The sequence below is a fragment of the Salvelinus sp. IW2-2015 genome, linkage group LG17, assembly GCF_002910315.2.
Source record: "Salvelinus sp. IW2-2015 linkage group LG17, ASM291031v2, whole genome shotgun sequence".
NCBI lineage: Eukaryota > Metazoa > Chordata > Actinopteri > Salmoniformes > Salmonidae > Salvelinus > Salvelinus sp. IW2-2015.
Window position 1 is genome coordinate 14,095,747 of NC_036857.1, and position 26,555 is coordinate 14,122,301.

Sequence of the window (26,555 nt, forward strand, 5' to 3'; positions counted from 1 at the left end):
GCGCCTTCCCCACCCCCTGGTTTCTGTGAAGCGGCTCCCCACCCCCTGGTTCCTGTGAAGCGGCTCCCCACCCCCTGGTTCCTGTAAGCGGCTCCCCACCCCTGGTTCCTGTGAAGCGGCTCCCCACCCCTGGTTCCTGTGATGCGGCTCCCCACCCCCTGGTTCCTGTGAAGCGGCTCCCACCCCCTGGTTCCTGTGATGCGGCTCCCCACCCCCTGGTTCCTGTAGAGCGCTCCCCACCCCCGGTTCCTGTCAAATTGTCACATTAACACATAGGTTATCAATCTAAGAAATGTCAGATTGGAGAGGATTGTCACATTAACACATAGGTTATCAATCTAAGAAATGTCACTATCGTATTACACTCCATTACTGGTTTTTCCTTTTCTATCCCTTTTAATTAATTTTTTGTATTGTTTGATGCATCCATTTGTTTAAATGTATGTTACTGTTGTCTTACGCCTATGAAAAAAAGGGGAGATCACAATTCTTTGCACACTTGTTTACATGGATTTGCTTCTTAATAAAAACCAATTTAAAAGAAGTCAATGCACTTTGTTATTATTATACTGAACAAAAATATAAAAGCAACATGCAACAATTTCAAAGATTTTACTGAGGACAGTTCATAAAAGGAAATCAGACAATTTAAATAAATAAGACCCTAATCTATAGATTTCAATTGAGTGGCAATACAGATAAGCATCCGTTGGTCACAGATACCTAAAAAAAAAAAAGTAGATGAGTGGAGAAACCAGTCAATATCTGGTGTGACCACCATTTGGCTCATGATTCTCCTTTGCATAGTTTTATTTTTCTTTCCATTTTACCTTTATTTATACCGTTTTTTTCTCATTGAGATAATATCTCTTTTCCAAGAGAGACCTGGTCCAATAGCAACAGGGGGAACGTTTCAGACAAAACAACTTACATACACTAACACAACATTAAACAAAACTATAAACACACATACAGTACAACAATTACATATTACATTAAAAACACAAACATCTTGATCAGGCTGTTGATTGTGGCCTGTGGAATGTTGTCCCACGCTGTTCCACTCCTCTTCAATGGCTGTGTGAAGTTACTGGATATTGGTGGAAACTAATGCTAATCAATAAAAACGTCTTCAACTCGCTGCTCTGTTTTGATCGTTTGCAGTGGATATTGGCAGGAACTGGAACATGCTGCCGTACAAGTTGATCCAGAGCATCCCAAACATGCTCAATGGGTGAGATGTCTGGTGAGTATGCAGGCCATGGAAGAACTGGGACATTTTCAGCTTCCAGGAATTGTGTACAGATCCTTGAGACATGGGGCTGTGCATTATCATGCTGAAACATGAGGTGATGGATGCAGACAAATGGCACAACAATGGGCCTCAGGATCTCATCACGGTATCTCTGTGCATTCAAATTGCCATCAATAAAATGCAATTGTGTTCATTGTCCATAGCTTATGTCTGCCCATACCATAACCCCACCGCCACCATGGGGGACTCTGTTCACAACGTTGACATCAGCAAACCAATCGCTCACACGACGCCATACACGTGATCTGCGGTTGAGGCTGGTTGGATGTACTGCCAAATTCTCAAACAACGTTGGAGGTGGTTATGGTAGAGAAAATAACATTGAATTCTCTGGCAACAGCTCTGGTGGACATTCCTGCAGTCATCATGACAATTAAACGCTCCCTCAAAACTTGAGACTTCTGTGGCATTGTGTTGTGTGACAGAACTGCACATTTTAGAGTGGCCTTTCATTGTCCAGCACAAGGTGCACCTGTGTAATGATCAAGCTGTTTAATCATCATCTTGATATGCCACACCTTTAACCTTTCAGTGCTACCCATCCCGGATCCGGGAGCATCCTCATCAAAAAAGCTGATTAGCATAGCCTAACGGGACAGGGATATCATATAATATAATTTCATGAAATCACAAGTCCAATACAGCAAATGAAAGATAAACATCTTGTGAATCCAGCCATCGTTTCCGATTTTTAAAATGTTTTACAGCGAAAACACAATATGTATTTATATTAGCTAACCACAATAGCCAAACACACAACGCCATGTTTTCACCATGTTTTCACCATGTTTCCACCGCATAGGTAGCTTTCACAAAACCCAGAAATAGAGATAAAATGAATCCCTAACCTTGAACAACTTCATCAGATGACAGTCTTATAACATCATGTTATACAATACATTTATGTTTTGTTCAAAATGTGCATATTTGAGGTATAAATCGTAGTTTTACATTGCAGCCACCATCACAAATAGCACCAAAGCAGCCAGAATATTACAGGGAGCAACGTGAAATAATAAAATACTCATCATAAAACATTTATGAAAAATACAAGGTGTACAGCAAATGAAAGATAAACATCTTGTGAATCCAGCCAATATTTCCGATTTTTTAAGTGTTTTACAGCGAAAACACAAAATAGAATTATATTAGCTTACCACAAGACCAAACACACACAGCCATTTATTCACCGCCAACATAGCTTTCGCAAAAACCAGCAATAGAGATACAATTAATCACTAACCTTTGGACAACTTCATCAGATGACAGTCTTATACAACTCATGTTATACAATACATTTATGTTTTGTTCGAAAATGTGCATATTAGAGCTGCAAATCGTGGTTATACATTGTGAATACGTAGCAACAATTCACCAAAATCTCCGGAGATATTTTGGACAGTCACCTAATCTAACCAAAGAACTCATCATAAACTTTACATAAAAATACTTGTTGTATGGCAAATGAAAGATACACTGGTTCTTAATGACACGCTGTGTTAGATTAAAAAATAAATAAATTTACTACAACAAACAGCATGCCTATTGTGAGACAGCGCTCACCTATTCTCCACCGTGTTGGAGCCAACATATTACACAAAAATACGAAATAACATCATAAATATTCTCTTACTTTTGTTGATCTTCCATCAGAATGTTGTGCAAGGAGTCCTAGGTCCAGAATAAATCGTTGTTTGGTTTTAGAATGTCCATTTCTTCTGTCGAATTAGCAACTTGGCTAGCATTGTGGCGCGAACATGCCCATCAACTCTTGGCGCCTGGAACGAAAATCCAAAATTCCAATAAACGTCGAATAAACTGGTCAAACTCGGTTGAAAATCCTACTTTATGATGTTCTTCTCATATGTTTCCAATAAAATCAGAGCCGGAGGAATTCGTAGTGTATACCGAACGCTTTTCAGAAGACAATGTGAGGTTCCCCGGCGCGCAGATGAAAACTGACAAAAGAGCAGACCTGTCACTCCAAAAGCTCTTATTCGGCCTCACATCAAGCAAGACACCCCATTCAACCTTCTACTGCCTGTTGACATCTAGTGGAGGCGTATGAAGTGCATACAGATCCATAAATAAAAGCCAGTTGAATAGGCAGGCCCTGACACAGAGCCTCATTTTCAGAATTTTCACTTCCTGTATGGAAGTTTGCTGCCAAATGAGTTCTGTTTTACTCACAGATATAATTCAAACAGTTTTAGAAACTTCAGAGTGTTTTCTATCCAATAGTAATAATAATATGAATATTGTATGATCTAGAACAGAGTACGAGGCCGTTTAATTTGGCACGATTTTTTCCAAAGTGAAAACACGCCCCCTATTAAGAAGAAGTTTTAAGGTAGATGGATTATCTTGACAAAAGGCTAAATGCTCACTAACAGGGATGTAAACAAGTTTGTGCACAAGATTTGAGGGAATAAAGCTTTGTGTGTATGGAACATTTCTGGGATTTCAGCTCATGAAACTATCACTTCACGTTAGTGGTTATATTTTTGTTCATGTATATACAGTTGAAGTCGGAAGTTTACATACACTTAGTTTGGCGTCATTAAAAATCTTTTTTAAACCACTCCACAAATTTCTTGTTAACAAACTATCGTTTGGCAAGTCGGTTAGAACATCACTATGTGAATGACACAAGATCTTTTTCTAACAATTGTTTACAGACAGATTATTTCACTGTATCACAATTCCAGTGGGTCAGAAGTTTACATACACTAAGTTGACTGTGCCTTTAAACAAGCGTGGAAAATTACAGAACATGAGTCATGGCTTTATATAGCTTCTGATAGGCTAATTGACATAATTTGAGTCAATTGGGAGGTGTACCTGTGGATGTATTCAAGCTTACCTTCAAACTCAGTGCCTATTTGCTTGACATCATGGGCAAATCAAAAGAAATCAGCCAAGATCTCAGAAAACAAAACTGTAGACCTCCACAAGTCTGGTTCATCCTGGGAGCAATTTCCAAACGCCTGAAGGAACCACGTTACTGTACAAACAATAGTACACAAGTATAAACACCATGGGACCATGCAGCCGTCATACCGCTCAAGAAGGAGACGCATTCTGTCTCCTAGAGATGAACGTACTTTGGTGCGAAAAGTGCAAATCATCCCAGAACAACAGCAAAGGACCTTGTGAAGATGCTGGAGGAAACAGGTACAAAAGTATCTATATCCACAGTAAAACGAGTCCTATATAGACACAACCTGAAAGCCCGCTCAGCAAGGAAGAAGCCACTGCTACAAAACCGCCATAAAAAAGCCAGACTACGGTTTGCAACTGCACATGGGGACAAAGATCGTACTTTTGGAGAAATGTTCTTTGGTCTGATGAAACAAAAATAGAACTGTTTGGCCATAATGACCATCGTTATGTCAGTGTTCTGCCGTGGCCAGCGAAGAGCCCAGGATCTCATCCCATTGAGCATGTCTGGGACCTGTTGGATTGGGGTGGAGGGCTAGGGCCATTCCCTCCATAAATGTCCAGGAACTTGCAGTTGCCTTGGTGGAAGTGGGGTAACATCTCACAGCAAGTAACTGTCTAATCTGGTGCAGTCCATGAGGAGGAGATGCACTGCAGTACTTAATGCAGCTGGTGGCCACACCAGATACTGACTGTTTCTTTTGATTTGACCCCCACCCCCTTGTCCAGGGACACATTATTCCATGTATGTTAGTCACATGTCTGTGGAACTTGTTCAGTTAATTTAGTTTATGTCTCAGTTGTTATGTTCATACACATATTTACACATGTTAAGTTTGCTGAAAATAAACGCAGTTGACAGTGAGAGGACGTTTCTGTTTTTGCTGAGTTTATTTTCAAAGAAGCTTGGATCATCATTATTTGGACCGTATACTGTAGGTTAAGCCATATCTGTTTATGCTCCAATAACATATTTAAAATCATCCATCTACCTTGAGGATCTGTTTGGACAATTTGCACATTTGGATCAAAATCACTGTTAATAAATATCACCCCTTTTGAATTTCTTTGCCCATGGGAGAAATATATTTCACCCCGCCCTCCCAAATAAAATAATATCCTCTATCTTTTAATTTACATAATTAGCTATTCATATTTCTAGTAATGTAGGCAGTTTACGCAAAGGATTGTTACCTCTTACCAGTATTGCCAATACCCCAATTACATTATAGCAAGCAATTATTATTTTAACAAACAATTAGTGATTCATCCTATATTGTCCCTAACATCTTTTACTCCCTCCCAACAGTTGTGGGATACATACACACAAACACTCACACTCTCAACCCCTTTCCCCCACAACAACCATAGACTCAGATTCTCAACAGTTGCATCATCCCAGAGCACAACTCAAAAAGGGTCTTGATTTACGAATACATATGTAGTTGCAGTCAGACCTTTGATGATTTTGTGCCACCAGGGCCACAATAATATGCCCCCTTTCAATGTCCGAGTGTGACCCCCCGCCCCATGGGTTACTGCAGCTAGTGTTGCCAGCACTGCCACTGCCTGGGTGGGGGCACCCCACTGGAATCCCCACCGGCTAGGTACAAGGTCATCAAGGTTCTCATTAGCAGCTTTGAGAATGTCCTTGTATATTATGCTCTCCCATCAGGGGGCTCTGGCTTTTCAGGGCCAACCCTGCCAGGCAGGCTCAGAATCTTGAGGGGGCGGTGCTGCTCTAGAAGGTCTCTGACCACATTTTGGCTGCATAAAGGCAGCTTACAGCAGGCCTAGGGTTGCACATTTTGGGGAATATTCAGAGGTGGAAACTTTCCGTGGCAATTAACAGGAATATATGGGAATTAATGGAAATATATGCTAATTCAATATTTATACCATTTAAAATGTAGATATTTGCATTGGATATATTTACCATATCATATGGAGACAGAAACATAAACCTTTTACCTTAACACAAGTAGACAATTGCAAATGATTAAATCCTTCCAATAGAAAAAAAAAACACAATTTACTTACGAATTGAACTTAAATGAAATGAGTTGACTCGTCACATGGGATGACTTCACTGAATAACAAAAGAAAGGGGATATTGAATGATCCAATGATCCATCGCATCTCCCAAAAACATTTTCAACATACATCTGTAAAATGATAGTCTAGAAACTAAAGCTTTGGTGGTCTTCCTCTCAGGCTTCCATGTCTTCTCCATGGACCTCCTCAATGTCCACCTCCTGATCATCAGACTCTGAGGCCTCATCTTCACTGTCACTTTCCAACCTTGTTGAATATGGCTCGTTGTCAGGCTGAAAAGCCTCAAATTTGCCCGGATGGCCACCAATTTTTCAACCCTTGTATTGGTCAGCCTTTTGTGTGCTTTGGTGTGTGTGTTCCCAAACAAGGACCAGTTGCGCTCTGAGGCGGCTGATGTTGGTGGGATTTGGAGGATGATGGAGGCAACAGGGGAAAGAGCCTCAGATCCTCAGTCCCTTCCACCAGGTGGCTGATGAGATATGTTGGCACGACTGCCATATTGCATCTCCATCCCAAAGCCCTTGCTTCGAAGTGTACTTCGCCAGACTGCCAAGAACCTTGCCCTCATCCAGGCCAAGGTGGCGAGACATGGTAGTGATGACACAATAGGCCTTGTTGATTCTCTGCACCAGACAGGATGCTCTTGCCAGCATACTTGGGGTCCAACATGTACGCTGCGGCGTGTATGGGCTTCAGGCAGAAGTCTTCATGCTTTTTGTTGCATTTCAGAACTGCAGTTTCCTCTGCTTGGAGCAACAGTGAAGTGGGCAGGGCAGTACGGATTTATTTTCTTACATCTGCAAGCAGTCTGAACATCAGACAGGATGGCATTGTCTCCCTCAATCCGTGCAATGGCTACTGCTATAGGTTTCAAGCTGCTTACCACTGTCTACCAAAATACATAATCCAGGAGGATCCTTTTGATGGGGCTGTCCATATCACCAGACTGTGATATGGCCATTTCTTGGAGACTCCTTCCCCTCCAGGAGACTGTCAAACATGATCACAACACCACCCCAATGGGTGTTGCTAGGCAGCTTCAATGTGGTGCTCTTATTCTTCTCACTTTGCTTGGTGAGGTAGATTGCTGCTATAATTTGACCCTTCACATACCTAACCATTTCCTTGGCTCTCTTGTAGAGTGTATCCATTGTTTTCAGTGCCATGATGTCCTTGAGGAGTAGATTCAATGCATGAGCAGCACAGCMAATGGGTGTGATGTGAGGGTAGGACTCCTCCACTTCAGACCAAGCAGCCTTCATGTTCGCAGCATTGTCTGTCACCAGTGCAAATACCTTCTGTGGTCAAAGGTCATTGATGACTGCCTTCAGCTCAATGTAGAGACCGGTGTGTCTGCTGTCCCTTGTGTCTGTGCTCTTGTAGAATACTAGTTGAGGGGTGGAGATGTTGTTAATTATTGATTGCCCACTAACATTCGACCACCCATCAGAGATGATTGCAATACAGTCTGCTTTCTCTATGATTTGCTTGACCTTCAATTGAACTCTGTTGAACTCCACATCCAGCAAATTTGTAGATAAAGCATGTTGGAGGGGGGTGCATGCTGGGCGAAGAACATTCAAAAATCTCTTCCAATACACATTGCCTGTGAGCAGAGGTGAACCAGTTGCATACACAGCTCGAGCAAAACATTCATCAGCATCTCTGACTACGTTCCTACATTGAGTCAAAAAAACGTATGTTTCCAGGAGGACCATGAGCTGTTGCTATCGATAAGGTGTCTGATTCATCATTTTCCCCTAAAATAGAAGTAGAAGGAGGTTGCTTGTTGTGAGCGCTGAGGGAACTTTATGCACTTGGCCAGATGATGCATTTGTTGCATTCTTCACATATGATTTGGCACAGTATTTGCAAATGTACACAGTTTTTCCTTCTACATTAGCTGCAGTGAAATGTCTCCACACATCAGATAGTGCCCGTGGCATTTTCCTGTAAAGATTAGAAAAAAAGGAGTAAAAAACTAAAAAATACAATTCTTTGTACAGATAAATACTTAAGCAGTTAGATTAAACAACTCCCTTGTAAGATAAATGTTTTAAAATGAAACATGTATGGAAACAGGTTAATTAACACTCCTCAATTAACAGGCTCAATCAAGCTAAAACCCACATGGTAGCAAAAACTAACCAGCAGAAATTGTTAACAAGTTAGAAATGATTTAAACACACTTTGCTGCAGGCTGCTATTTATTAGTTAACAAAAAAATGATGTATGTCATAAAATATATTCACCTCACTCAGTATTGTAATCAAAACTTACCAGAAAGCATGTAGTCCTTGGCTCAGACAGTGTAGTAGCCTGGGCTCAATAGCATCTCATTAGTGTGCAAGATCTTGAGACTGTACATGTGATGGAAGTGTGCACTGCACATGTGATGGAAGAATGCACTGTACATGCAGAGGGTTGTAATTCTATTGAATTGGGGATAGTTTAACCAAAATATTCCACAAGACCTAGAATTGCCTTATGTRTATCCCACAAAAAAAGGTTCACTGTTATAAGCTAACTTTTTTGATGAATTTAAGTAAAATGCCTAAAATTCCCCGGCTTAACTTCCCATGGAAAATCTCCGACACTTTGCAACCCTAAGCAGGCCCATACTAAAAAGAAGTCCCTATCTGTTTTATCTGGGTCGTTTAGGTGGGTGTCTAAGGTTTAGGGTTGTGGACCGTTCCATCAAGGTAGGCCCATAAATAAATAAAAATGTCTAATTTATTTTAAAAATGTAGTTCCCCATGACTGGACAATAAAACATGTGATGTATAATTTATTTTAAAATGCAGTTCCACCATGATAGGACAATAAATAAATAAGATAAAAATACATATAAAATACATTTAAAATACATTTTATTGATTGATATAAATCATTAGAAAATGTATATCCATCATCTGCACAAAATTAAAAGCCCACACAACCCCTGCTCACAGACATACATTGGCTCTGGGACAAGCAACCATTTCCTTTCTCACTCAATTAATGCCACACTTTCCCAAACACCAAAAAACACACACCACACCTTCCATCACAATACATCCACGCCTTCTGTCTGCTGTGTTTTTATCTCCAACATGTTGAATTAGTACTTTTGTGTTCCAATTAGTTATATTTCAAGACTGCTTTTCTATCCATTTTCTTGTATTATTACAATCCCTACCATGGCTAGTATTGTGCATTTCCTTATTTGCCTCCTCTATGAGAACTTTAATTTTTGAATAGCCAAGGAGTAGTCTTTGGGTCTCTGAACAATTGGTTATTAATATACTGTTTATCGACTTTGAGAGCTACGCATTTCACTTTCAATCTATTTTCCTTTAAGATTGGATACCGAACTTTGTGCCGTTCTGAAATTTCCTTCAGGAACTGATTATTCATGCCCATTTTCGTGCCAGCAAGTCTTTAATCCAGGCTTTTAACCATCTTTAAAGAAAGCAAATTTGGCAACGATTGGGCATTCATACCTCCGCCCTCTAGTCTTATGATTTGTTATCCAGATTATAAAGGTTCTAAACTATGAAATAACACATATGTAAACATTTAGTAACCAACAGAAATTGTTAAACAAATCAAAATATATTTTATATATTGGAGATCCTTCAAATAGCAAACATTTGCCTTGATGACAGCTTTGCACACTCTTGCGATTCTCTCAACCAGCTTCACCTGGAATGCTTTTCCAACAGTCTTGAAGAAGTTCCCATATATGCTGGGCACTTGTTGGCTGCTTTTCCTTAACTCCGCGGTACAACTCATCCAAAACCATCTCAATTGGTTGAGGTAGGATGATTGTGGTAGCCAGGTCATCTGATGCAGCACTCCATCACTCTCCATCTTGGTAAAATAGACCTTACACAGCCAGGAGGTGTGTTGGGTCATTGTCCTGTTGAAAAACGAATGACAGTCCCACTAAGCGCAAACCAGATGTGATGGTGTATCGCTGCAGAATGCTGTGGTAGAAATGCTGATTAAGTGTGCCTTGAATTCTAAATAAAATAGTGTCACCAGCAAAGCACCATCACACCTCCTCCTCCATGCTTCACAGTGGGAAATACACATGCGGAGATCATCCGTTCACTCACACCATGTCTCACAAAGACATGGCGGATGGAACCAAAAATTTCCAATTTGGACTCTAGACCAAAGGACACATTTCCACTGGTCTAATGTCCATTGCTCGTGTTTCTTGGCCCAAGCAAGTCTCTTCTTATTATTGGCGTCCTTTAGTAGTGGTTTATTTGCAGCAATTTGACCATGAAGGCCTGATTCACGCAGTCTCCTCTGAGAAGTTGATGTTGAGATGTGTCTGTTACTTGAGCTCTGTACATTTATTTGGGCTGCAATTTCTGAGGCTGGTAACTCTAATGAACTTATCCTCTGCAGTAGAGGTAACTCTGGGTCTTTAATTCCTGTGGCGGTCCTCATGAGAGCCAGTTTCATCATAGTGTTTGATGGTTTTTGCGACTGCACTGAAGAAACTTTCAAAGTTCTTGAAATTTTTCGTATTGACTGCCCTTCATGTATTAAAGTAATGGACTGTCGTTTCTCTTTACTTATTTGAGCTGTTCTTTCCGTAATATGGACTTGGTATTTTACCAAATAGGGCTATCTTCAATATACCACCCCTACACCTTGTCACAACACAACTGATTGGCTCAAACGCATTAAGGAAAGAAATTCCACAAATTAACAAGGCACACCTGTTAATTGAAATGTATTCCAGGTGATTACCTCATGAAGATGGTAGAGAGAATGCCAAGAGTGTGCAAAGCTGTCAAGGCAAATGGTAGCTATTTGAAGAATCTCAAATATAAAATATATTTTGATTTGTTTAACACTTTTTTGGTTACAACATGATTCCATAAGTGTTATTCCACAATGTAGAAAATAGTAAAAATAAAGAAAAACCCTTGAATGAGTAGGCGTTCTAAAACTTTTGACCAGTAGTGAAATATATAAGTTCGGCCAACACGGTTTCTGTCTGAATGTTCTGAGAGTGCCACCGCGGTTTCTGTCTGAACGTTCTGAGAGTGCCACCTTCTCCTCCTACTGTAGCCGTTGCTAATTGATAATTGACACTTCCGYATTGTGCTGTTTATTTCTGATAGTTTTCAAAACCTATGAAGATGTCCAGTGAAAGCAGATATGAAATTTGCTGACAACACAGTAAAGACTTGGATACACGTTATCCTGAATGCTAATCAATAAAAACATCTGTTAACCTCTTGAAGCTAGGGGGCAGAATTTTTATATTAGATTTTTTTTTGGCCCTCCAATAAAATCGGTATCGKTGTTGAAAAATCATAAAAATCGGTCGACATCTAAAATACATACATACACACAGTTGAAGTCGGAAGTTTACATACATTTAGGTTGGAGTCATTAAAACCCGTTTTTCAACCACTCCACAAATTTCTTGTTAACAAACTATAGTTCTGGCAAGTCGGTTAGGACATCTACTTTGTGCATGACACAAGTAATTTTTCCAACAATTGTTTACAGACAGATTATTTCACTTATAATTCACTGTATCACAATTCCAGTGGGTCAGAAGTTTACATACACTAAGTTGACTGTGCCTTTAAACAGCTTGGAAAATTCCATAAAATGTCATGGCTTTAGAAGCTTCTGATAGGCCAATTGAGGCCAATTGACGTCATTTGAGTCAATTGGAAGTGTACCTGTGGATGCATTTCAAGGCCTATCTTCAAACTCAGTGCCTCTGCTTGACATCATGGGGGGATTTTTTTTTTAAATCAGCCAAGTCCTCAGAAAAAGAATTGTAGACCTCCACAAGTCTGGTTCATCCTTGGGAGCAATTTCCAAACGCCTGAAGGTACAACTTTCATCTGTACAAACAATAGTAAGCAAGTATAAACACCATGGGACCACGCAGCCATCATACCGCTCAGGAAGCAGACGAGTTCTGTCTCCTAGAGATGAACGTAATTCGGTGCGAAAAGTGCAAATCAATCCCAGAACAACAGCAAAGAACAACAAAAGTATCTATATCCACAGTAAAACGAGTCCTATATCGACAAACTGAAAGGCCGATCAGCAAGGAAGAAGCCACTGCTCCAAAACCGCCATAAAAAAGCCAGACTACGGTTTGCAACTGCACATGGGGACAACAATCGTACTTTTTGGAGAAATGTCCTCTGGTCTGATGAAACAAAAATAGAACTGTTTGGCCATAATTACCATTGTTATGTTTGGAGGAAAAAAGGGGAGGCTTGCAAGCCGAAGAACACCATCCCAACCGTGAAGCACGGGGGTGGCAGCATCATGTTGTGGGGGTGCTTTGCTGCAGGAGGGACTGGTGCACTTCACAAAATAGATAGCATCACGAGGTAGGAAAATTATGTGGATATATTGAAGCAACATCTCAAGACATCAGTCAGGAAGTTAAAGCTTGGTCGCAAATGGGTCTTCCAAATGGACAATGACCCCAAGCATACTTCCAAAGTTGTGGCAAAATGGCTTAAGGACAACAAAGTCAAGGTATTGGAGTGGCAATCACAAAGCCCTGACCTCAATCAAAATTTGTGGGCAGAACTGAAAAAGCGTGTGGGCGCAAGGAGCTCTACAAACCTGACTCAGTTACACCAGCTATGTCAGGATATGGCCAAAATTCACCCAACTTATTGTGGGAAGCTTGTGGGAAGCTTGTGGAAGGCTACCTGAAATGTTTGACACAAGTTAAACAATTTAAAAGCAATGCTACCAAATACTAATTGAGTGTATGTAAACTTCTGACCCACTGGGAACGTGATGAAAGAAATAAAAGCTGAGATAAATCATACTATTATTCTGACATTTCACCTTAAAATAAAGTGGTGATCCTAACTGACCTAAAATAGGGAATTTTTACTAGGATTAAATGTAGGGAATTGTGAAAAACTGAGTTTAAACTTATTTGGCTAAGGTGTTTGTAAAAGTCCAACTTCAACTGTATATGTGTTCGTGTATGTGACGTGTGTATGTCGGCATGCGTGTCGGCGTGTGTGTGAGAGAAAAAGTAGGTAGGAGTGTGAGCGAGTGCGTAAGGTCTGACACTGAGTAGAGTCAAAGTACAGTAGCTAGCCTACATGTCAAGGGCAATCCATTTTCCTGACTGTGAACCAAATATATCTATTAGAAAACATGACAAAATGAACAGAAAACACAGATTCAGGATCAAACTATTATTCATTCCCACGACAAAATCTAACTGATGCCTAACAATGTAGCTGTGCGCATGTGTGCCGCAAGGATGCAGTAGCGCTGTGCTGTGGGGCTGAACGAGGCATAGCTGCACAGACTAAGAGAATGGGAGGGGTAGAGGGCAGTCTTTCATAACGCGCTTGTGTAACATACCCAAAAACGGCTGTGTGAATGTCACCACAACCCAGCGAGCAAGCAACGCTGAGGCTGGGAGAGGTAAATAACATACCCCTTTACCTCATCCTCTTCATACTCAACATATCCCCTTCCCCTCATCCTACTCAACCATCTCGCTCTCCTGTTTTTCTTTTTTCTTCCCCGTTCAACAGCCAACCTCTCTTGAAGAGGAACAGAGTTTAGACAGGATTCATCTATGGTAGTCATGCTACCAAAGACTACCCCCGAAAACTGTGTAAATGCTGTTAGACAATCAGAAAGGGGAACCAACACAACTGAGGAGATATGACTGTATTAAAACAACTTGTCAAAATCAGTTCAATATCACTCATGTTTACCTGCAACTCCTCAATTACAGATAATTTTCCTCCCATCAAAACCTGTTGTATAAGCATCTTAGTTAACCCTGTCCATGCCGGACATAATACCATGAAACTGTCATATCAGCTCTAGTCATAGCATTTCTTTAGACAACATTAATCTCTCTGTGTGTGTCTGTCTTATTTCAGTTCCCACCTACCAGGGAAGTCTTCTTCATCATCTCCATTGTTCTCATCCTCCTCCACCTTCTCTTCTTCCAGCTCATCCTCCTCTTCTTCACTGTTGAGAAGGTGGGGCTCCATGTTTCTCCCTGAGATCCCCTTGTCAGACATGGTGTCCCTCTGTCCCCCGGAGGCATTACCTAGGCATCCTCACACACACAGGCCACCTGCAACACACACTTCTTATTTGAACACTGCTTTGGCATAAAATGTAGCCTACACAGTTATTTTGTCTTTGTTCTGTCGTACAGTGCAAATAAAAAAACAATTGAATGAACACACTACCGTTAACTTAACCTTGCAGAGGGATAACTGAAAACACACAGAATTGCTCAAAGCCCTGTAACAACACCCATACAACATGGACTTCATCATCACACGTGTCAATGTCAACAACCACACCATCTCCTTCCCATCCTTAATGTTTCCAAGACAGTGTGGTTCCCAAACTGTGAGGCGCATCCCCTAGAGGCATTATTATTAATTTATTTAAATTTCCCCTTTATTTAACCAGGTAGTYCAGTTGAGAACAAGTTCTCATTTACAACTGCGACCTGGCCAAAATAAAGCAAAGCAAGGCGACACAAACAGAAGAGTCACACATGGGATAAACAAATGTAGTCAATAACACAATAGAAAAGTCTATATACAGTGTGTGCAAATAAGATTAGGGAGGTAAGGCAATAAAATAGGCCATATTGGCGAAATAATTACAATTAGCAATTAAACACTGGAGTGATAGATGTGCAGAAGATGAATGTGCAAGTAATACTGGGATGATCTCCAATGATGGAAGGGGGCCAAAGTGAAAAGTTTGGGGACCACTGATGTAGAGCACACACACACACACACGTCCTCCAACGCCAAGGCCGTGTTCTGCCACACTACTCCTCTCCCCACACTGCCCCCTCAGCACTGTGAGTCCCGGCCAGCCAGGATGGTGTTGTGGTGCTGCTGAATATTGCTTTATTAGGCTGTTGATTAACTTTATGTGAGTGTATGCACATGTGTGCCTAGCCTATATGTTATTGTTTGAGTAAAAAGAAGGAGAAGGAGCTTTATTCTACATTATAGCCTATTCAGCAATAAGGAAGGTGGCATTCAAGATTGAGACCAATTCTGTAGTCATGAGACTCTCCACCTACCTAGTTTAGCCTTATGTTATGGAATATGCAGTTTTGCTCTACCTCTTAGTTGGCAGGGTTACCTCAATAAGAACACAAATAAAGTATTAAAAAGTATGTCCTCACAACATAGCTTGACATTAAGGCTTGGCCGGGGCAAGTAAAAAATAATAATAATAGATAACTACAACGACTTTAGATTTTACAACAAACAATCAGGTAGTGCATGCTTGACACTGAGTAAATTGCCTACATTCCTATTTGCTATAGCCTACTTCAACACATTTTATATTTACACAAAGCAAGAGAACAATGTAGTCACCAAAGCAGGGCAAAATATCCGGTCAGAAAATGTTTAYTTTTTTCTCTATCAAGTGTCGGATGATCTGGGTCAATCGTCAAAGTCTATTTTTATAGCGGACACGCCGGTGTCTTATTGTTGTAGGATCCCAAATGTTCTATTTTCTCTCCATTTGACATGAATATGGCTTGGCCTATTAAGTCACTCTTTCAGGGTAATGCATGCTAGATCTCCTGCTGCGCTACTTGTAAGCTCTCAGAAAGTGAAGATGGGAGGCCTAAGGTAATAATGAAAGATAGCAAGACATACAAATCAAATAAGAACTTTGAACAATGTGTCGCCCACCAGAAATTATGCATGCGAGGCCCCCCCAAAAAAATCCCTTCTTGCCGTTGCGAACCAAAAGACCAAAAGCCTAATCCTACTAACTGAAATCTCATAAAAGCATTAAGACCAAATAAAGTTGAGTATTTTTAAACTATTCTAATAGTGTTTAATGTCCTAAAGTTGCAGCTTTTAAAGAGGAATAATTTTGAAAGTATATGCTATTCTCATTCACAGATTTATTTTGAATAACAAATATTTTAGGCCACGAGATGTGAAATTGAGCAAACAATACCAAGATGGAAAAATCTAGAGGGGTCAAAAAAAATCTAAAATACTTAGGCAGCAGCYGAGGAAAGCTTATGAAATAAATGCGTAGTTGGCCTACAACCCATCATAAGACGCACACAGACACACAGAGCCTGACAATAGCCTAGGCTACTTCACATCTCTTTTGTGCCACACTCAAACAGAGGCTATTCAAAAATATTTGGCTCCACTAAATACAGTGCCTTAGGAAAGAACCTCTCGACTTTCCCACATTTTGTTACTTTACAGCGTTATTCTAAAATGGATTAAATACAACAAATTAAATCAGCAATCTACCCTATAATGTCAAAGCGATGTATAAAAATWAAAAAACAGAAATACCTTATTTACATAAGCATTCAGACCCTTTGCAATGAGACTCGAAATTGAGCTCAGGTGCATCTTGGTTACCATTAATCATCCATCCCACAACTTGATTGGAGTCCACCTGTGGTAAATTCAATTGATTGGACATGATTTGGAAAGGCACACACCTGTCTATATAAGGTCCCACAGTTGACAGTGGATGTCAGAGAAAAAACCAAGCAATGAGGTTGAAGGAATTGTCCGTAGAGCTCGGAGACAGGATCGTGTCGAGGAATGGTAGCACCAAGACCAAGACTCTTCCTCGAGCTGGCCGCCCGGCCAAACTGAGCAATCAGGGCCTTCGTCAGGGACGAAAAAAAGCACATGACAGCCCGCTTGGAGTTTGCCAAAAGGCACCTAAAGACTCTCAGACCATGACAAACATCTCTGGAGAGACCTGAAAATAGCTGTGCAGCAATGTTCCCCATCCAACCTGACAGAGCTTGAGTGGATCTGCAGAGAAGAATGGGAGAAACTCCCCAAATGCAGGTGTGTCAAGCTTGTAGAGTCATACCCAAGAAGACTCAATGCTGTAATTGCAATAGCAAACATTTCTTAAACCTGTTTTTGCTCTGTCATTATGGGGTAGTGTGTAGATTGAGGGGGAAAAACAATGTAATCCATTTTAGAATAAGTCTAACGTAACAAAATGTGGAAGAAGTCAAGGGATCTGAATACTTTCCGAAGGCACTGTATACACTACATGACCAACTGTATGTGGACACCTGCTGGTCAAACATCTCATTCCAAAATCCTGGGCATTAATATGGAATTGTTCCCCCCTTTGCTGCTATAACAGCCTGCTCTCTTCTGGGATGTCTTTCCACTAGATGGTGGAACATTGCTGCGGGGACTTGCAACCGACGACAGACAATTTTTTGGGGCTACGCGCTTAAGCACTCGGCAGTCCCGTTCTGTGAGCTTGTGTGGCCTACCACTTCACGGCTAAGCCGTTGTTGCTCCTAGACATTTCCACTTCACAATAACAGCACTTGCACTTGTTGACTAGGGCAGCTCTAACAGGGCAGAAATCTGACAAATTGACTTGTTGGAAAGGTGGCATCCTACGACGGTGCCACGTTGAAAGTCACTGAGCTCTTCAGTAAGGCCATTCTACTGCTAATATTTGTCCATGGATATTGCATGGTTGTGTGCTCTATTTTATACACCTTTCAGCAACGGGTGTGGCTGAAATAGTCAAATACACTAATTTGAAGGGGTGTCCACATACACTATATACTGTATATATATATAAAAGTATTTTGTCAATGTCATGATTCTTCTTGTTCATCAAGAAAAGAGGKACTTCAGCTTTCAGTAATATATATATAAAATGATGTCCTACTTGTAAAGCCCTACACATTAAGTCTCTGGTAACTGGGTTTGTAAAGAGCCTAAAAAATGTTTTGCACTTGGACTTACATATTGGAAAAACTATAAAATCACTCCTTGTGATGCAATGCAGCTTACATAAGTGGGACGCGGAGAGAGGCAGACCTGGAAGTAGACTATACCACAAGGCTAACATTTAGAACATACCGTTTACTTGCAGGAGCAGACCTACAGACTAGGGCTGACCCCAATTATTAGACTGGTTGATTGTTTTAGTTGAGCAGTGGCATATATACAGTATATCACAAAAGTGAGTACACCCCTCACATTTTTGTAAATATGAGTATATCTTTTCATGTGACAACACTGAAGAAATGACACTTTGCTACAATGTAAAGTAGTGAGTGTACAGCTTGTATAACAGTGTACATTTGCTGTCCCCTCAAAATAACTCAACACACAGCCATTAAGGTCTAAACCGCTGGCAACAAAAGTGAGTACACCCCTAAGTGAAAATGTCCAAATTGGGCCCAAAGTGTCAATATTTTGTGTGGCCACCATCATTTTCCAGCACTGCCTTAACAGTCTTGGGCATGGAGTTCACCAGAGCTTCACAGGTTGCCACTGGAGTCCTCTTCCACTCCTCCATGACGACATCACGGAGCTGGTGGATGTTAGAGACCTTGCACACCTCCACCTTCCGTTTGAGGATGCCCCACAGATGCTCAATAGGGTTTAGGTCTGGAGACATGCTTGGCCAGTCCATCACCTTTACCTGCAGCTTTCTTTAGCAAGGCAGTGGTTGTCTTGGAGGTGTGTTTGGGGTCGTTATCATGTTGGAATACTGCCCTGCGGCCCAGTCTCCGGAGGGAGGGGATCATGCTCTGCTTCAGTATGTACAGTACATGTTGGCATTCATGGTTCCCTCAATGAACTGTAGCTCCCCAGTGCGCGCAGCACTCATGCAGCCCAGACATGACACTCCCACACCCATGCTTGACTGTAGGCAAGACACACTTGTCTTTGTACTCCTCACCTGGTTTGCCGCCACACACGCTTGACACCATCTGAACCAAATAAGTTTATCTTGGTCTCATCAGACCACAGGACATGGTTCCAGTAATCCATGTCCTTAGTCTGCTTGTCTTCAGCAAACTGTTTGCGGGCTTTCTTGTGCATCATCTTTAGAAGAGGCTTCCTTCTGGGACGACAGCCATGCAGACCAATTTGATGCCGTGTACGGCGTATGGTCTGAGCACTGACAGGCTGACCCCCCACCCTTCAACCTCTGCAGCAATGCTGGCAGCACTCATACGTATTTCCAAAGACAACTCTGGATTGACGCTGAGCACGTGCACTCAACTTCTTTTGGTCGACCATGGCGAGGTCTGTTCTGAGTGGAACCTGTCCAGTTAAACGCGCTGTATGGTCTTGGCCACTGTGCTGCAGCTCAGTTTCAGGGTCTTGGCAATCTTTTTATAGCCCAGGCCATCTTTATGTAGAGCAACAATTCTTTTTTTCAGATCCTCAGAGAAGTTCTTTGCCATGAGGTGCCATGTTGAACTTCCAGTGACCAGTCAGTATGAGGGGTGTGAGAGCGATGACACCAAATTGAACACACCTGCTCCCCCATTCACACCTGAGACCTTGTAACACTAACCAGTCACATGACACCGGGGAGGGAAATGGCTAATTGGGCCCAATTTGGACATTTTCACTTAGGGGTGTACTCACTTTTGTTGCCAGCGGTTTAGACCTTAATGGCTGTGTGTTGAGTTATTTTGAGGGGACAGCAAATGTACACTGTTATACAAGCTGTACACTCACTACTTTACATTGTAGCAAAGTGTCACTTCTTCAGTGTTGTCACATGAAAAGATATACTCAAATATTTACAAAAATGTGAGGGGTGTACTCACTTTTGTGATATACTCTATATATATATATTTTAATTGCACACAAGACACCTGTCTTATTCTTGCCCATCTCAGTGAACTAATCCATTGTGGAAGCCGCGGGGATGGCACAGTCCAAGAAGGGGTGTGTGGCTGCACAATACACATCTCTCTCCAGAATGCGCTCTCTCCCGCCAATATGTGCACATTCATTGTTTTATAACTTCATTGTGTGAATTATTCGCGTTTGATTGTTAGTGCATATCAATTCCCCATTACATATATTACCAGCAGTACATTTACCATTTGTTCAGGTAATGTCTGATAATACATTCAATATATTATAATTCCAGTATTTTACCGTTCTCATTGTCGGAGTGGACACGTTGTTTGCAGAGCGCACAACCTATACTACACTTTGAGAAACAAGTTTTGGTTTATATAATTCCATTTACGAGTTTTGTAATTGTCTTTTGTTTGGAGCGCTCCTGTCAATGTTGAGTAAGGACGTGCATGCATAGAAGTAGGCCAATAGGCTTCCTGGCCTGCATGCAAATGTAGTCATATAAATATGTGCCCATTTGGAGATCTGATAGTATTTCTGATTGGCTTAACACACCACCACTAATGACCTGTGGAGCTTCTCAAAGTAATGTTTTTTTCATCACCTCAAACAGCAAGCAAACAGTCTGTTTTTACATCCATTGAGAATGACAATAATTCCTCAATGTATTTCAAAAATCTTTCCAGCTCCCCCTCTTTTTGATAACCACTCAGCGTGAAAGGGAAAAATGTCATGCTCTGATTCAGTGGAAATGTCATGCTCTGATTCAGTGGAAATGTCATGCTCTGATTCAGTGGAAATGTCATGCTCTGATTCAGTGGAAATGTCATAAAATAGGCTTCTTATCAGTGCTGGACTTGGACTGAAATAGGTTCAGGTACTCATTTTGGGTGTCGGTACTGTTTATATTTAGGTGCAGGAGCTCCACAGTACTTTTGAGTTAATATTCTATAAGAGGAACAGGAGCTCAAGCAGTAGAACATTTGAGGTGCGGTGAACTCCTGCAGAAGTCAAGCATTGCTTCTTATACCTTGCACAAATAGCCTACAGCTGTGCCCAGAATATTTTATAAAATGTTGCAAGTTTGCTAGTGCAAGCATTGGCCACACCCAAGTTAATAGTTGATACAATATTTCAAGTTCATTGCAGACAGGCCATGTGGAGCCAATGTGATTTATAGTATATTAATTATCAGGATATTTTCTACCTGCAGGCTGCAATGTTTTGATTTGTTGGCTTTATGTAGGCTATTTTTGCGTAGTTGGCAACAGAAGTTACTTTTTAGGTTTGTATAATTTTCATTTAGATAGAATTTTGATTAACCACATTACAATGATTGAGATATGAAGACATAAATTAAATGAAACGTTCATGAAAATGTATATCTGAAAACCATAACTGGCATGCAGATTAGAGGTCGACCGAATATGATTTTTCAACGCCGATACCGATACCGATTATTGGGGGACCAAAAAAGCCGATACCGATTAACCGGCCGATTTTTTTTTTTTTTTTTTTTTTTTACATTTATTTGTAATAATGAAAATTACAACAATATCGAATGAACACTTATTTTAACTTAATATAATCAATTAATAAAAATCTATTTAGCCTCAAATAAATAATGAAACATGTTCAATTTGGTTTAAATAATGTAAAAACTAAGTGTTGGAAAAGAAAGTAAAAGTGCAATATGTGCCATGTAAAAAAGCTAACGTTTAAGTTCCTTGCTCAGAACATGAGAACATATGAAAGCTGGTGGTTTTTTAACATGAGACTCTAATATTCCAAGGTAAGAGGTTTTACATTGTAGTTAATATAGTATTATAGGACTATTTCTCTCTATACCATTTGTATTCCATATACCTTTGACTATTGGATGTTCTTATAGGCACTTTAGTTTTGCAGTGTAACAGTATAGCTTCGTCCTCTCCTCGCTCCTACCTGGGCTCGAACGAGGAACACATCGACAACAGCCACCTCGAAGTAGCGTACCATGCAGAGCAAGGGGAACAACTACTCAAGTCTCAGAGCGAGTGACGTTTGAAACGCTATTAGCCAGCGCACCCTAACTGGCTACCATTTCACATCGGTTACACCAGCCTAATCTCTGGAGTTGATAGGCTTGAAGTCATAAACAGCGCAATGCTTGAAGCACGAGCTGAAAGAGCTGCTGGCAAAACGCAGAAAGTGCTGTTTGAATGAATGCTTACGAGCCTGCTGCTGCCTACCATCGCTCAGTCAGACTGCTTATCAAATATCAAATCATAGACTTAATCATAACATATAACACACAGAAATACGAGCCTTTGGTCATTAATATGGTCGAATCCGGAAACTATCATTTCGAAAAAACAAACGTTTATTATTTATCGCATATACCCTGATTCTGCGTGCAATGAACGCAAGAGAAGTGACACAATTTCCCTGGTTAATATTGCCTGCTAACCTGGATTTCTTTTAGCTAAATATGCAGGTTAAAAAATATATACACTTCTGTGTGGATTTAAAAGAAAGGCATTGATGTTTATGGTTAGGTACACGTTGGAGCAACGACAGTCCTTTTTCCGCAAATGCGCACGCGTCGATTATATGCAACGCAGGACACGCTAGATAAACTAGTATATCATCAACCATGTGTAGTTAGTGATTATGATTGATTGATTGTTTTTTATAAGATAAGTTTAATGCTAGCTAGCAACTTACCTTGGCTTTTACTGCTTTCGCGTAACAGGCAGGCTCCTCGTGGAGTGCAATGAGAGGCAGGTGGTTAGAGCGTTGGACTAGTTAACTGTAAGGTTGCAAGATTGAATCCCCGAGCTGGTAAAAGACCTAAAGGGCTTCAAAAGGTGCTCACAGACATCAGAAAGGCTCCACAGCCCACTATCTAAAAATGGATGTGAGTCCATTCATACAGCAGGCCGGCAAGAATCTTTGTATCGGTAAGCATTTCATCACTATGAAACCGTAAAAGCCATTTCATACCCATGAACCAAAAACCCGGGTAAAGCATTTCATCACCATGTAACCGTAAAAGCCATTTCATCACCATGTAACCGTAAAAGCCATTTCATCACCATGTAACCGTAAAAGCCATTTCATCACTATGTAACCGTAAATTTTCCATTTGACAAGTTCAACATAAGCTGGTCAATTTGCTTGTATAACAAAAGGCATGTTGGGTAAGATTAAAGTACTATTTAGAGACATTAAAAAAACAGTCATTGAGTCATAATAGAATTGTTTTGCTTTGGTGGTTCATAATGCAAATTACTTTTTAACAACCGCCACCAAAATACATATTCCTCGCTAGGGTCATTAACCTGCATTTAGCCTAGTGGTCAGGCATGCAGACAGTGAGCCAATGAAATAGCACCCTGAGGACTCTATTAAAAAAAGTTTGTTCACAGCAGCGAGTGACAATGCTGACCCCAGGTCACCCAGGTATTTTTAGGAGATAAACTAGTCAACACAGGATCCTCCTCTAACACAGGTTCCCTAGTAAACCCCTTCCACGTTCCTGATGGACAGACACACATCAAACTCCAGGACTACGTAATGCCAGGGAAAAGGTCACACTAGCCCATCTTATTGTAGGCAAAAAGGTGAAATAGCAATGTTATAGCCTACAACCTAGATCATTCCCTTCACCAATAAWCTATAGTGGATGTGAAAAAACAGTTAGTCTGCGGGATCTGTCCAATCAGGTTTGAGCGAAGGGCCACTGGGGTAACTTGGAAACAATAGACCAAAGATATTCAACTCTTAAGGCGTCAGCATGCTTCAGTCCGGCAAGGTGAACAGAATGAGAGTGCTCACCTACTCCCTTAAAAAAGACCTTCGCTTGAAAACCTTGAAAAAAAGCGGCAATAGTTCTGTTTGTCCATTTTGAGACGCCGAAGTATACACTTCCTCAAAATAGTCTGAATTAATCTAAGATAACTCAAATCTGTCATTAATTTTGTYGCGCAATTTTTCATCTGACTAGAAAACTCGGTGCAGTATTTCTCAAGTCAAAAAATGTGCCTGAGGACAAGTCGTCTCTCGTTGAATCTCTACTGCTGACCAAATCACTGGCAAGGGGCGTAGACCTTGGCTAATGACTTCGGCTGTCCGGAGAAAAAAAAAAAAAATGTGGCTGAACAGCACCCCCAAAAAACCTAGCCCGAAGTCCCAAACTAACAAAAACGTCACTAAATGCTGTCATAATATATGTACAAACTGCTCTGAACGATTTCGGCTGGGAAGCATGCGAACGCCTTTACCCTAATAGGTCCGGAGCCTGCTGGTTTTTTGTTCTACCTGAAAGTTAAAGGTGGTGGGGAACAATGGAGGGGGGGAATCTGTGGAACTGGCTTCGAGTTCCAGAGTTGAGTTTGAGGGCAATAGATAGTAGGGCCGGGACAATACCAGTATCGCGATACTCGTTAGTATCATAGTAAGTAAACAAAACACGAAGCGGATTTAACTTTTTAGGAAAACAGCCTTAATGTTGGAAACAAACATCTTTATGTTTTCATCCAGAGTCACATTTATTTATTTTCCAAGCTATAGCACACAATCATTCACATACAGCAGGTTAAAGGACCAATGAGTTTGATCTGTTACGCGTTTTCATTTTTGGAATGGAAAGATATTGCAATACTGGTATCATCCCGGCCCTAATAGACAGGTGTGGACAGGAAAAGACATCTAAAAAGGAGTGGTCCGGGATCGCATATCTACGTGGGGGTTAGTGTGCACAGACAGGGTTTCTGCTCAACAATCACCTGCTAACATCAACAACAGTGGTGCTGTAGCCTAGATAAGGACAGACATCCCACCTTCCCTCACAACTCACTTACATAAAACAGCAGACAGACACTGCTTCATATCCAGTGACCTACACAAACCAAAACTGAGATGGGGGTGCACTGCACACACGTAGTAAATCAAAGATATAGACCTTAGACACACCACATACATTGTTTTTACGTTGTGAATGGTGGGGTGTTGGAGGAGAAAAAAGGCTCCCTTAAAACATTGAAATCAGCAGCCTGAAAAGTGTCCGAGGGATAGGCTATTATTGATGATCTTAGCCTCAACATTTTCCAAACTAATTATTTCAAGAAACAAGCAGCCAACAAGCAAAAACAGAGCTCTCATTGAAACAGCCCCAAAACCTAAAAAGGTGCTTTTTTGTCACACCACACAATGCCACAAGTTGATGGAACGTGCAATTGGCATGATGACTGCAGGAATGTCCACCAGAGCTGTTGCTAGATGATTGAAAGTTAACGTTGGAGGCTTATGGTAAAGAAATTGTTTTAGAGAATATGGCAGTACGTCCAAGCGGCATCACAACCGCAGACCACGTGTAATCATGCAAGCCAAGGAAATCCACATCCGGCTTCTTCACCTGTGGGATTGATGAGACCAGCCACCCGGAACTGGGATTAGTCGGACCAGGCCATGTTTTTCCACTCCACAATTGTCCAGTGTTGGTGATCGTGTGCCCACTGGAGACGCTTCTTCTTGTTTTTAGCTGATAGGAGTGGAACCCGTTGTGGTCGTCTACTGCAATAGCCCAGCTGTGACAAGGACCGGTGAGTTGTGCGTTCCCAGATGGCGTTCTGCACACGAATGTTGTACCTGGCACCGACGATCATACCATGCTCAAAGTCACTTAGAATGGGCAAAGTGAGTGACCTAACGTTCAAATGAACAGTAACTGAATGCCTTGATGCCTGTTTTATATAGCAAGCCACGTGACTCACTGATTTGTTTAGCACTTTTTTGGTTACTACATGATTCCGTGTATTATTTCATAGTTTTGATGCCGTCACTATTATTCTACAATGTAGAAAATAGTAAAAATAAAGAAAAACCCTACAGCCCGGGTTTGATAACAGGCTGTGTCGCAGCTGGCTGCGACGGGGAGACCTATGAGGCGGCGCACAGTTGGTCCAGCGTYGTCCGGGTTAGGGGAAGGTTTGGCTGGTCCTTGTCCCATCGCACTCTAGCGACTGTGGCAGGCCAGGCGCATGCACACGGACTTCAGTCGCACGGTGTTTCCTCCGACACATTGTTGCGGCTGGCTACCGGGTTAAGTGAGCAGTATATAGCATTTACATAAGTATTCAGACCCTTCACTCAATACTTTGTTGAAGCACCTTTGGCAGCGATTACAGCCTTGAGCCTCTTTGGTATGACACTACAAGCTTAGCACACCTGTATTTGGGGAATTTCTCCCATTCTTCTCTGCAGATCCTCTCAAGCTTTGTCAGGTTGGATGGAGAGCATCACTGCACAGCTATTTTCAGGTCTYTCCAGAGATGTTTGAACAGGTTCAAGTCAGGGCTCTGGCTGGGCCACTCAAGGACTTTGAGACATGTCCCGAAGCCACTCCTGCACGGTCTTGGCTGTGTGCTTAGGGTCGTTGTCCTGTTGGAAGGTGAACCGTCACCCCAGTCTGAAGTCCTGAGAGCTCTGGAGCAGGTTTTCATCAGGGGTTTCTCTGTACTTTTCTCCATTCATTTTTCTCTTGATCCTGACTAGTCTCCCAGTCACTGCTGCTGAAAAACACGGAAAAACGGAAAAAGCACACCATG

General features: G+C 41.3%; 1 protein-coding gene across 1 annotated transcript in view; it reads right to left on the reverse strand.

Moving 5' to 3' along the window:
• LOC111977012 (helicase ARIP4-like) overlaps positions 1–26,555 on the reverse strand; it is a 113,680-nt gene that overhangs the window by 81,484 nt on the left and 5,641 nt on the right. Inside the window, exon 2 of the mRNA XM_024006256.2 lies at positions 14,229–14,417. Within this exon, the coding sequence (XP_023862024.1) occupies positions 14,229–14,361 (133 nt within the window). The 5' untranslated portion in view covers positions 14,362–14,417. The remainder of the gene's footprint in view (positions 1–14,228; positions 14,418–26,555) is intronic.